At 35.7% G+C, this 14,142-nt stretch overlaps 1 protein-coding gene across 1 annotated transcript in view; it reads right to left on the bottom strand.

Moving 5' to 3' along the window:
- Positions 1-14,142, bottom strand: part of RB1 (RB transcriptional corepressor 1) — a 152,208-nt gene that overhangs the window by 20,917 nt on the left and 117,149 nt on the right. The window contains 2 exon segments of the mRNA XM_078070371.1: positions 1,558-1,703; positions 5,232-5,350. Of these exon segments, the coding sequence (XP_077926497.1) occupies positions 1,558-1,703; positions 5,232-5,350 (265 nt within the window).

The raw sequence follows: 14,142 nt of genomic DNA, 5'->3' as shown, positions 1-14,142 counted from the left end.
CTAGTTGTGCAATTGCTGGATTGCAGGGTAGCTCTATTTTTAACTTTTTGAGGAACCTTCATACTGTTTTCTAGAGTGACTGCACCAGTTTGCATTCCCACCAAGAGTAAACAGCATTTTAACAGTAACCTCACCTCTACCACTATTTTCTTTAAGAATAAATAATCCCTAGTCTTAGTACAGAGCTAGGTATGTAGAAGGCAAAATAATACTTGAATACTAACATAAGATTTATTTAGAAAGTCTATAAAAATACTACTGGGATATAGGTCTGGAGAAAAGGAATCCACAAAATTTAATTTTTTTCCTTCTACTTTAAATATAATGACTCTTGTTTTAAATGTACCTTTCAAAGACTTGCATAAAGTAATCAGAATTTTTTAGTTAACTATCCCAGTGGTTCTCACTTTAGCATGCATCAGATTTGCTTTGAAGTTTTATTAAAATAAGGATTTTTTTTTTTTTTTTGCACTTCATCCTAGAGTTTCTGATTGACTAGTTCTAAGATGGGTCCTAAACAAAAATTTTCCTTTCTACAACTTTCCAGGTAAGGTGGATTCTGCTGGTTGAGGACCACACTCTGGAAACACTGCTCTAACTTAACAGTTTTCGTACAACATGCCTGTAAAACTCAGTATATTTCTGACTTGGATAAAATGAGAAAAAAGATTTCTCACAGAGGAATCTGGCCTTTCATGTCCCTTCAGAGAGCTTCAGTGGGTGTGCACCTGCACATACAGCTGACTCTTAGACAACATGGGTTTGAACTAAGAGGGTCCACTTATACATGGATTTTTTTTCGATAAATACAGGACAGTACTATAAATGTATTTTCCTTATGATTTTCTTAATAACATTTTCTTCTCTCTGGCTTACTTTATTGTAAGGGGTATAGTATATAATACATATAACATAAAATATGTGTTAATCAATTGTTTATGCTGTTGGTAAGGCTTCTAGTCAACAGTAGGCTATTAGTAAAGTTTCTGGGGAGTCAAAAAGTTATATGTGGATTTTTGACTGCATGGGGCGATCAGCATGCCTAATCCCCACACTGTTCAAGGGTCAGCTGTATATACACATACACCCCTGCTCCACCTCATACACACATAATCAGAGAAGGCTGCACAACCTAATTACCAGGAAATGTGCCTGCATTAGACTACAGCACACCGTACAATTTTAACTCTACATACACACCTGCACAGCAAGAGTCATGTCAGGGGTAAATATTTCCAAACATAAATTTGAAAGCCCAACAAAAGCAGCGGCAGCAACAATAACAACACCTGAGTGCTAACTATGTGCTAGGCACTGTTTGAAGCATTTTATGTATTAATTCATTTAATTAACTCAAAAACCTTGTAAGGTAGATTATTATCATTACAAAATAGATTATTATTATTATCATTTCCACTTTATAGATGAAGAAACTGAGGCATAGAGATATTAAGTGACTTTGCCAAGGTCACACCTAGTAAGCAGAAGAGTCCTGATTTGAACCCAGTCACCGCCAGGTTCCAGAGTCCTTCTTCTGGAAAATAATCATCTACTAACCTTTCTTGTAAAAAAGTGAAAGGGAGGTAGATTTCAATGGCTTCTGAGTCTGGAAGGCTGAGGTTGCTTGTGCCTCTGTGTTTGCAGTAGAATTTACACGTATAGTTGATCCTTTTTTCTTTGGGGATCTTACAGGAGAAAGATACCTAGACATATTCAAAGAAAAAGCCTTCATTTGAAGTTCCCTAACAGTCTCTCTCTCTGCTTCTCTCTCTCTCTCTCTCTCTCACACACACACACACACACAGATGTACACATGCATCCAAACATATCTATTTAATCTGTTTTTCTATACCAAATTCCTTCTCTCAGCAAATGATTTTTTAAAATTTTTATTTAAATTCTAGTTATTTAACATACGGTGCTGTACTGGTTTCAGGAGTAGAATTCAGTGACTCATCACTTACATACAACACCCAGTGCTCATCACAACAAGTGCCCTCTTTAATGCCCATCACCCATCTAGCCCATTCCCCACCCACCTCCCTCCATCACCCCTCAGTTTGTTCTCAATCATTAAGAGTCTCTTATGGTTTGTTTCCTCTCTCTCTCTTTTTTTTTTTACCCCTTACCCTATGTTCATCTGTTTTGTTTCTTAATTCTACATATGAGTGAAATCATACGGCATTTGTCTTTCTCTGACTGACTTATTTTGCTTAGCACAATACACTCTAGCTCCATGTCACTGCAATTGGCAAGATTTCATTCTTTTTTTTATGACTGCATAATATTCCATTGTATATATATACACCACATCATCTTTATCCATGCATCAATGGATGGACATTTGGGCTCTTTCCATAGGCTGGCTGTTGTTGATAGTGCTGCATGTGCCTCTTCATATCTCTATTTTTGTGTCCTTTGGGTAAATACCTAGTAGTGCAATTGCTGGATCATAGGGTAGTTCTATTTGTAACTTTCTGAGGAACCTCTGTACTGTTTGCTAGAGTGGCTGTACCAGTTTCAGCAAGCTATTTAAACACAAGCTGGAAAAGATACAGCCTAATAGGAAAACTAAGCTTGTCATTATCATTTCTAACTATTTTAATGAATGGTTGTTTCTGAGAGTTACTGATTTATTGATAAAAAGATAGCTGCATATGTATATATGTTCAACTTTAATAATTATAGTGAGATTGAGATCATAAAATAATTCCAGGTTAAAAGAATAAGTTATTGATACCAAAATAGTATTTTCATATTTCTGATTTTCCTCTTAAAAATGTTTCATTGATAACTGTGGCTCATATATATGATAAAACAAATACCACCTAGTACAGAATTCTAGTATTCAGATACATTGTCAGGAAGATTTATACCTATATACTAAATATATCAGACATAAATCAACACAGAGATATTAATAAATATTCTCTCTCAATTTCTGACATTCTACCACTCTTGTGTTGCTTTTTATAGGATAATCCCGATCTACTCTCTAATTTTGTCTTAGTAGTTGAGAAATAATTCTAAGCAGGAAGGAGGATTTGTACTTTACTGTGGATGTTTCTACTACATGTAGGAATCACCATTAAAAGTAATCTTTTAAGTACCAGGATCTAGTCTACTTCCAATCTTGGATTTCCCTTCAATTCACTAATTCACAATATTGTAGACAAACTTAACTTGGACAGGAGTTGGTCTCCCTGGAGTTCTAGGTACAAATATTCAACAACCTATAGAACATCACTGCTTGAATCTCAAACTTAAGAAGGCCAAAGGGGAGCTCTTGATTTCTTCCCTCTGTTTTTCCCAGCTCAATAAACAACTCCACATTACATCCAGTTACTTAAATCTAAAACCTAGGAGTTATTTTTGATTTCTCCCTTTTCCAAATTCCTCAAACTCAATGCAAAGCCAAGTCTTATTAAATCTTCCTCTAAAATACATCCTAGATCATTCCATTTCTTTCTATCACTATTGATATATCTTAGACCAAGTCACTTACATGTCTCACTTGGACTACTAAAACTCTCCAAATTGGTCTTCCTACTTCTTCCCTGTCCTCCTCCAAACCCACCTGCACTTCAAATAGCAGCCAGAAAATTGCCCTTTAAAAATACAAAGTATAGCAAGCTGCACCATTACTTAAAACCTTAATGCTTTCCCATTGCTCTGCTAAAATCCAAACCCTTTCCTATGGCCCATGGGAATCTAAAGGGTCTGGCCTCAGTTTGCCTCTCCAAACTCGTCTTGTACCCCCAAACTCCTCTTACTCACTTTAACCCCAGCCACACTGGGATTCTTTCTGTTCCTTGGACCAGCTAAGTTTGATCTGCCTTAGGGCCACTGTACTTGCTGTTTGCTCTGCTTGGAATGTACATGATGCAGATGTGTGCCTAGCCAGCATCCACTTGTCCCTGAGGTCTCAGGTCAAATATCACTTTATCAGAAAAAGCTTCCCTAAACATTCCTACACTCTCAGTTTCTCTCACATCACTTTATTTCCATTATAGTACTTAGTATACTCTCTTTTTTCTTTTAAGTAATCTCTACTCCCAACATGGGGCTTGAACTCATAACCCCAAGATCAAGAGTGGCATGCTCTACTGACTGAGCCAATCAGATGCCCAAATTTAGTATACTCTAAAAACACATCATGTATTAGTTTATTTCCCCCATAATATAAGCGCTATGAGGGGAAGAACCTAGTTCATCTTACTCGCCTTTTATTCCCAGTGCCTAGAAAACGTCCTGGCACTTAAGAAAGAGATAAGGCTTGACTTATTTATATTAGTGCATAACCTAGCAAACAAATTTATATGTGAAGGCAGAGGCACCATATGTTAGAAATACTTTGGGTACAAGTTAGCATGGAAAGGACATCTCTGGAAAACAGTCCCTGAACTAATCATAGGAAATTATAATGTCAATTCCTAGACAGAACTAAATAGAAACAATAGTAGGCACATTTCTATGAAAGGCATAGTACCTGGAATATTTAAGAACATGAGTTTTGGGGTCAGACTGCTTGGGTTTGATTTCTGTTAACTTTTGGCAAGTTACCTTATCTCTCTAATTCCTATTTTACAGATAACTGAGGCTGATAGCAGAATCTACTACCTTACAGGGCTGTTATGAAGATTAAATGGAAAAAAAAAAAGAATCTCGAGTACTTAGGCAACTGTCCAGCACACAGTGAACCTTCAATAAATATTAGCTATTTGCTTTCTTCTTCCATCATCATCAGCATCATCATGTACTTATCAACTGATTTAGTCTCATATCCCACCCTAGTTCCTGTGCCTATCGCCTATCCTATGCTTTACCCCAAATGCACTGATCTGTACTCCCTGAAAATGTTTCCTGCTTTCCTGGCCTTACACTTTGGAATTCATGCCATTTCTGACTCTTGGAACACTTTGTGTCTCCTCTCTCCTCTCCAGTTTCCATACAGAAATCCTATTTTCCATCTTTCAGGCCTAACTAAATTGCCATCTCCACCATGAAAACTATTCTCCTTATAGCAACCCTGAGTGATCTCAGCCGCACTCTGTACCACTTTATCTGATCTTTATTTGGGTCATGTGCCTTATATTCCTGCTTCTTCAAAGCAAGACCGATATCTTATTCAAAATTCTATTCCCTACAGTTTCTATATAGGATCTTGCATTATACCATGCTCAAAACCTAGTTGCGGGTTGAATGAAGAGCATAACATACATTCTACTTACATATCCGCTGCAGTGTGATTACTCTGGAGAGGAAGGTTGAGAGCACAAGCAGATTCAAGGTGATCAGCTGGTCCTTCTCGGTCTTTTGCTTGTTTAATCAGATCAAATAAAGGTGAATCCTACATGAAACCACATGACATTAAACCCACATTGGTAAGTATAATTTTTCCATGTATTTATCAAAATAGTATTTTCTGACATGGTGAGCACTACAGATTTAGTTACAATTGACAGCAGCAATTCAGAATCCAGATGAGATCCTTTTCTCCACTGTGAAAATACCAATCTCCCTACAAGGATATCAAGCATATCACGCACCTTTGGTTTTACCAGTGAAATCTACCATTCAAAGAACAGATAATTCCACTTTTACTCAAACTCTTCTGAGAATGGAAAAAGTTGAAACATTCTTGATCTCATTTTATGGGGCTAGTACAACAGTGATACGAAAACTTGTCAAGGACATCAAAAAGGAAATTATAGCCCATTCTCACTCATGAACAGAGATATAAAAATCCTAAACAAGAAATAATAACAACCCAAATGAGCAGTGTCAAAAAGAGAATATATCATTACCAAAGTTGAGTTTATTCATGTTGCAAAACTGGTTCAACATGAAAAAATCTATAATGCAATTCACCTCGCTAATAAGTAAGTCAAGGGTGAAAAATCTTATCAAAATCAATGAAGGAATAAGTTCTCATTTTAAAACCCATTTGTAATTAAAAGGAAAGGAAAGGAAAGGAAAGGAAGGGAGGGAGGGAGGAAGGAAGGAAGGAAGGAAGGAAGGAAGCAAGCAAGGAAGGAAGGAAGGAAGGAAGGAAGAAAGAGCAAACTTAATTCAACCAGGAATGGCAAGGTACTTCCTAATTTGATAAATGGCATATACAAACATACCAAAACCCATAGCAAACAATGTAATGGTGAAACATTACAAGCATTGCCCTTAAAAAATCAGAGACAACAAAAGGATGCCTATTATCAATCTTTCTATTCAACACTGTATGTGAGGTTCCAGCTAGCTCAACAAGGAAAAGAAATATAAGATTAAAGTATTAAATGAAAAAAGTGACAATACCATTATTCACAATATGAAAAATAATTACACTTCTATATATCAAGCAAAAAGTTTGAAAGTATCTAATTTTTAAAATATCATTTACAAAAACATAAGACCGGCAGTAAAAGTCACTAAAATACTGATTCAAAATTTATAATTTTCTGGAGGCGACAGCTTACAAGTTCATAAAAAGGGGGCCCTTACATGTTTTACTTTTTTATTTTTTATTTTTTTATTTTTTTAAAGATTTTATTTATTTATTTGACAGAGAGAGACACAGCGAGAGAGGGAACACAAGCAGGGGGAGTGGGAGAAGCAGGCTTCCCGCTGAGCAGGGAGCCTGATGCGGGGCTCGATCCCAGGACCCTGGGATCATGACCTGAGCTGAAGGCAGATGCTTAACGACTGAGCCACCCAGGTGCCCCTGTTTTACTTTTTTAATCCATGAACTAAGAACAACAAGAAAACAGACAGATTGCCAAGCTGCTGGGTTTATATCAAAAGGGAAAGTGGCACAACAGTAAGTAAATATACAAAGCAATGTAGAAAATAAGTAGATTTTGTAAAAATATTAAGAATAGTCCATTCAATGAAGTGTTGAAAAACTTAGCAATTTGAAAGGAAGAGATCATTATACTTTCACAATATATAGAAAATGAATTACTTATATTAAAAAACAAAATTTAAAAATTATTAGAAATAAATACAGTATCTTTACAACTTCTTGATAAGGAAGGACTTTGTGGGTTTGATCAAAACCCAGAAATGATAAAGAAAAAAAATTTCTGTTTGACTAAAACCACAATAAACTAAGTTAAGCTAAATCTTTAAAAAATAAACAATATTGGAGTTTTTTCTATAACCCCCATAATGTAATTTTTTAAAAGATTTTTTATTTATTTTTGTGAGAGAGAGAGAGAGAGAGAATGAATGGGGGCGGGGGGCAGAGGCAGAAGCACACTCCCCACTGAACAGGGAGCCTGATGTGAGACTTGATCCCAGGACCCTGGGATCATGACCTGAGCAGAAGGCAGACGGTTAACTGACTGAGACACCCAGGCGCCATATGATGTAATTTTTATTATCAAGTAATTCTTTCCTATTCTTTCCTTTCATTAAGGGCACTCTGAAGTGCAATCTAAGTAAGCGCTTTCATCAGAGTAAAGTAATGCTAACAACACCAGCTAATGCATGGATGTCATAGTCAGTGTTTTACATTTTCTAGGTACTGACAAATTATATACAAAATTATAGATGCTCTTCAACAGACGAATGAATAAAGAAGATGTGTTCCATATACAATGGAATAATACTCAGCCATCAGAAGGGATGAATACCCAACTTTTACATCAACATGGATGGGACTGGAGAAGATTACGCTAAGTGAAATAAGTCAAGCAGAGAAAGTCAATTATCATATGGTTTCACTTATTTGTGGAACATAGGGAATAGCATGGAGGACATTAGGAGAAGGAAGGGAAAAATGAAGGGGAGGAAATTGGAGGGAGAGATGAACCATGAGAGACTATGGACTCCGAGACTCCAAACTGGGGGTTTTAGAGGGGACGGGGGTGGGGGGATGGGTTAGCCCGGTGATGGGTATTAAGGAGGGCACGTACTGCATGGAGCACTGGGTGTTATATGAAAACAATGAATCATGGATCACTACATCAAAAACTAATGATGTATTGTATGGTGACTAACAACATAATAAAAAAATATTTATTTAACTAAAATAGTGTGGGTGTAAACCCACATATATTCAGCAGAAGTGGCCTATTTCCATTTTTCTCTCTATGACATTTTAAGAGACCCTAAGGCTCATAAAGAAGGAAAAAATGAAACAAGATGAAACCAGAGAGGGAGACAAACCATAAGCGACTCTTAATCTTAGGAAACAAACTGAGGGTTGCTGGAGTGGAGGGGATAGGAGGGATGGGGTGGCTGGGTGATGGACACTAGGGAGGGTATGTTTTGTGGGGAGTGCTGTGAATTGTGTAAGACTGATGAATCACAGACCTGTACCCCTGAAACAAATAATACATTATATGTTCATTAAAAAAATTAAAAAAAAAAAAAGACAAAGAAATGCAAGTAAACCTGAGCCTTTATAGGATTTAGGTATGCTACTAATCAGGCATTTTACTTCCTCTTCAGATTAGCCTCCTCCAAGGATTAAGGTAGCATTTTTTACCAATAGTCTTTATGTTTCACTCAAGTATCACTTTTATTACTTCATCTCCCCCAACCCAAGTAGTCACACAGATATATAGATATAAGTTTATGATAATGAGTATGTCATGATAATGGGAGGAAGTATAGTGCCGTGGACAGGTGTGAGACTCTGGAGCCACATGACATGGGTTCACATCCTGGCCCTTATTGGTTGCATGACTTTGAATAGTTGCTTAACTTCATTATGACTCTCTTTTCTCAACTGTAAAGTGTAGATACTAATGACAATACTTAAATCACAATATTGTGAGAATTAAGTGAATTAATAATACGTGTTAAGCATTTACGACAGAGCCGGGCACAGAGTAAGTGTTATGTAAACATTTGAAATTATTATGGTTAAGTTCTTACTTAATACATCTAAATAAATGCCTTTATACAAAGGACAATGTATCTGTTCAAATGTATGAAGGTCCACCTCATATATTCATACATTCCATCCATCCACCCAATATTTGTTGTCTACTCTGTAAGACGCTCTATGGTAGAAAGTAATAATTATAAACAATCCCCCGATTGCCAGATATCAATGGACCTGAAGAATCATTTCAGAGGCATCTGTCCTCTTCCACCTAACTCAACTTGTTCAATTGATGTCTATGTCTAAAATAAACTTTAACAATCCTCTACCACCAAAAAACTGCTGCTCTTTTCTAGTTTTTCCCACATCATTATCATTCCTTATATACAGTTGTCCAAAGAAAAAAGGAGTCATCTTTACTCTTTCCCTTGAACTCCACTATCCAATCCTGGGAAGTCATGTTGCTCTAACTTCAAAATACATCCCAAGTCTAACTTCTCATCATCTCTAACATTACTATAGTCTAAGCCTTTACTATCTCTTGTCTACACTACCACAAAGGCATCTTCCAACTGGTTCTCATACTTCCACTCTTGCTGCCTCTCAGTTCTTCCCAATAAAGCTGATAAACTACTCCCCACGCCCTCCCCACTACTCAAAACCCTCCAATGACTTCCCATCTACACTAGAATAAATCCAAACTCTTTATCCTGGCTTACTAAGCCAGGGCCCCTTGAGATCTGGCCCCCTCTCAGGCCTCACTTTCTACTACTTTCCTCCTTACTTACTCCTGCCGTACTGGTAATCTTTCTGTTCCTTGAACACAGCATGATTCTCCCTGTCTCAGTTTCTGTATTTACTGTTTCCTCTGTCTGCAATGCTCTTTACCAGAGCTTCCCATGACTCAACCCACTCCATTATTCACGCTGTCTCCTCAAATAGCATCTCCTCGGCAAAGCCTTCTCTGAACATCCTGTCCAAGACAGTCATAATTCCCACTTTACTACTACTCCCAACTTTGCTCTATTTTCTTCACAGTACTGATCACTATTTGAAATCGTATTATGTATTCATTTGTTTACTTGTTTATTAACTGTCTCCTTCAGTTATCTTGTTCACAACAGTATCCCCAATGTCTAAAACTGCCTACACACAGTAGGGACTCAATAAACATTTGTTGAATAAATGAAAAAAGTGAGTAGGCAAAAGTGTTCAAAGTCCTTTGAGGTTAATTCCACTTTAATATACACCCTAGATCCTTTAAAAATAAAATATTTACCTACTCCTTTCCCCCATCTTTTTCCTGTAAGCATTAGTCAAACATGTATGTATGTGTACCTTAAACAAAGAAAATAAAAACATGAAAATTATTTCAGAATGCCTATTATTTAGAAGACATTTTTTTCAAAGTGAAGTACAGTGGAGCACTTAGGCAACCTACAGCAAAACTAAAAATTAGTTTTGTCTGTAAAAACCATATCCACTAAACATCAAACATTTACTGAATACTTCCTATGTACCAGGAACAGATACGGCTCCTCCCCACATGGTGCTCAGAGTCCAACGGGAAGAGGCAGACAATAAACAAACAAGGAAATAAGTAGGTAATGACAGATTCAGAAAAATTCTATGAAACGACAGAATTTCTTATGAAGAATACAAATGGAGACCCTCAGGGGTGGTTCCAGGAAGATGTATGTGAGAAGGTAACATGGACGCTAAGGCTTGAAGGAAGAAAAAGAGGCTGTGCTTTGAGAGGACCAAGAGGCAGAGTCTCCCAAAATGAAAGAAAATGTGCTGAGAAACTGGTGTTATTTTAGGAAATAAAAAGAGGCTACTGGTACTAAAGTGGTGGTGCAGTAATGGAGAGGCTGCTAGAGAAAAAGGACAATAGCTGCCTGATGATCCAAAATTATAAAGACCATGCTTAAAAGTTTGAATAATCTAAGAGAAATGGGACATCTATTACAATAGCAACTATATTTTAGGATAGAGATTTTTCTTGTCATAAATCACTAATATGGAAATAGCTAGTTCAACTGTGTCTTGCTTCCTATTATATACATTCCTAGCCTAGAATTGGGGTTTTACAAATATTTGCTGAATAACTAAATGATTTATTGTTTGCTTTCAGGAATGTATTCCAGGTGATAGAGGTCACCATTACCCATACTGCCTTAGCCCTGTTTCAAGTGGCAGAATTTCCTATCAATTTCCAACTGCCTAGCTCCAACATGCATGAAGAATGTACCAGGCAGGTTTAGTACCAAGTCCAGTGAGAGCAAGTCGTATGCATATAACTCAGGAATTAATGCAACTGACCTGAAATTTAAAACAGAAAAGCCTACTATTCACTAACTTACTTAAGTCCTTAGCTTCACTGTAAGCAGAACTGAAAATATGAAATTACTAGTATACTCTGGGTTATTTTTATTTCAGCAGTAGCATGCTATCAACCAAAATGTCTTTCAGCCTATCTTCTCTCCAAGAGAAAAATGTGTATAAGCAGTATAAAACAGGGCCAGGATTAGAGTACAGCAAGAGAGGTGCCTTGGATGCAAAATTTAAGGAGGCATTCACTTGTACTTGCATTGGCCCTACTATGAAATTTGCCCTTTGAGGCACTGAACACTAAACTGATAATGAAAGTTAGTTAATTTAAGATACATTTGGCAAAACGGAATGAGATATCACTTTTATGGTTTGCTTAGATGAGAATTAAAGCACTTTCAATTTACAAAGTTAATTCAAATGTATTATCTCATGTAATCCCCAAAATAAATCTGTGAATTAAGTGTTATCATTATTCATTTTATGGATCACAAAGCTTAACTATTTTAGTAAATTATGACTGCATACTATATACTATGTTATGCACTAAAATTATTTTCAGGGTGTAGGAGAGTAACATTCGAAGCTTATAAATATAAAAACCAAAACTCTCTTAAGCTATTTTTTAAAAATAAAGAAGGAATAGAGCAGCTTCCTAGAACAAGTATTAGAGTATGACTTACAAAAAACATTTTATTAATTTAACTATTGTTTTCCATCTTTATCCAAAGAATATACTGAAAAAGAAATCTATACTAACATCTGTTATTAACAATAGCTATCATTTAGGAAATGCTTACTGCGTGTACACATTAATTTTTACAAAATCCTATGGGTATACTATCCCCACTTGAGAGATAGAGAAAATGAGGCTAACAAAAGGATTTGAACTTAGGCAGCCAGCCTCCAGAGTCTGAGCTCTTATCCACTGACTATACTATAATTTTCATTAATTTCTTAGTATAAAAGACAGCGGCAATAAAACAAGTGCATGAATTAATTTTACCAAGGCTAATCCTGGAATTACACACTATTAAATAAAGTGAAATGTGCCCGATAATCATTCTTCTAGCAGAAAACAACACAAAGTCATACTTATTTAATCAGAGATGACTATCTACAACTTTCACAATATTTGCTTAACATAATTATATAATTTACCAAGCAGTGAGAGCTTATATAAAATATTAGTTTCCTTTCCAGGGTAACTGTTTGGTATAATAAATACCAAAACAATACAATGATGAACTATGAATCAAATTTTGACAAAGTTAGATAATTTATATTATAATCAGTTTGAGCAATGTTTAGTTAGAAGCACTGTTTTTGAAAAACATGCGTGATAAATATTAGAAATTATGCAAAAGAGGCCCAAAATTCTAACTAGATTTTCATTAAAAGTGATCATTTACAGCAATTTTTTAAGTCTCTCAAAACAGCAATCCCTTTGTTATATTATAGACTAAAAGCAGATATTTTTAAGAACTTGAAAACTTTAAGGTAGTAATATTATTACGTCAATTATATACAACTTTACACACACAAATATTTCAAACAACTATGTACCCTAAAATGTATTTTTAAAAGTATTTTCTAAATTGATATCTTCATCAACTTTTTCAAAAACAATGAGAAGTATATCAATTTGGGTAGATCCTCTTTTCTTTATTTCAAATTAAGTTATTTTGTGGTATTGGATATTATTTAAAGTCTTTTTTTAAAATGTAATTCACAAAATATATTATATTTTGCACTTGTATTAATTTTAAAATACTGTTCAAAAAAAGGAATTCCCAACTCAAAATTAGCCAAGAATTCTAAAACTGGGTTAGGGTTTACTTGAAGATGTTTGACATATTTGCTCTGGGTAGGCAGCTCCAAGGGCGAAGGCAAAATTTATGCAATTCAACTAAGATAGCCATTTTTCTAAATGAAATATTACAGGAGTCAAAAGTCCACTCCCATCAGTACTAGCTTCAATAGCCACAGCAAGTATATCCAATGAGAGCGTCCTCTGTTCTAACAATCACGATACAATCGTGTTGCAGAGTCATTATTTGTATAATTTACCCTAAATGTTGTGGGAAAGTTACTGTTCCTAATCCAAAGAAGAGATCTTATTCTAACTGAAAGTATAAGAAAATCTATAATGAATATTTGCAAAATGAATAAAAATCATACAGTAGGCAGAATTAATATTATAAAGGGAACCAATACAGTGTGAGAAATGGACATTAAAAGAGGAATGGGGTATGAAAGCTTATGAAAGGAAACTAGCATGTCTGAATATGATGAAAATATCAAGGATGTTCTGTCAAACTTGGAAGGAGTAGAGGGTTATGACTGAGCAGAAAAGCACAAGACGGATGGATGAGAGTTCAAAGGTGAGGAATAAACACGCTTGCCATGCTGAAGTGAGGAATCATCAATTATCTATTAATAATGCTGACAATAAGAATTTGTAAAAAAGTAAAAAGAACAAAAACACATACCCTATGATTAAATAATCATAAGAAAAGTCATTTTTTTCAAATAATTCCTGCCTTAACCAGGGCCTCTCTACCAGAGAATCAAAATCACCAGATTTTTACCTTTGGGAATCTAATTAGTACCCTTTACCTATTTACATTATTCCACGACAGCAAATATTGCAGCAGGTTTAACCTATTCATAGTGCCAAAGTTTTGTGTCAAAAATTATTTAATGACTAGACACTGACTTGCTTTCAAGAAAATAAAACAAACTTAGAAACTTAAACCAACATTACTGAGGAATTTCACTGGTCTTGGGCTTTGCTGCTTCCACCTCTAGGTGGACATACTCTTGAGTTCTCAGAATTTCATAATCCTTAAAGTTTCCAATCTCAAACTGAACTAGATCTGAGTCAGTAGGAATAGGCCTATTGGCTTGGGTCTAGGCTCCTTGCAATCAGTTTTTATTGATATGAACATTTACTATTTCTGCACCTGCTCTGGCTTTGGAAA

Source organism: Halichoerus grypus, chromosome 4 (assembly GCF_964656455.1).
Source record: "Halichoerus grypus chromosome 4, mHalGry1.hap1.1, whole genome shotgun sequence".
Lineage (NCBI taxonomy): Eukaryota > Metazoa > Chordata > Mammalia > Carnivora > Phocidae > Halichoerus > Halichoerus grypus.
Note: the sequence above shows the minus strand (reverse complement) of the source record. Positions and strands in the feature narration are given on the sequence as shown.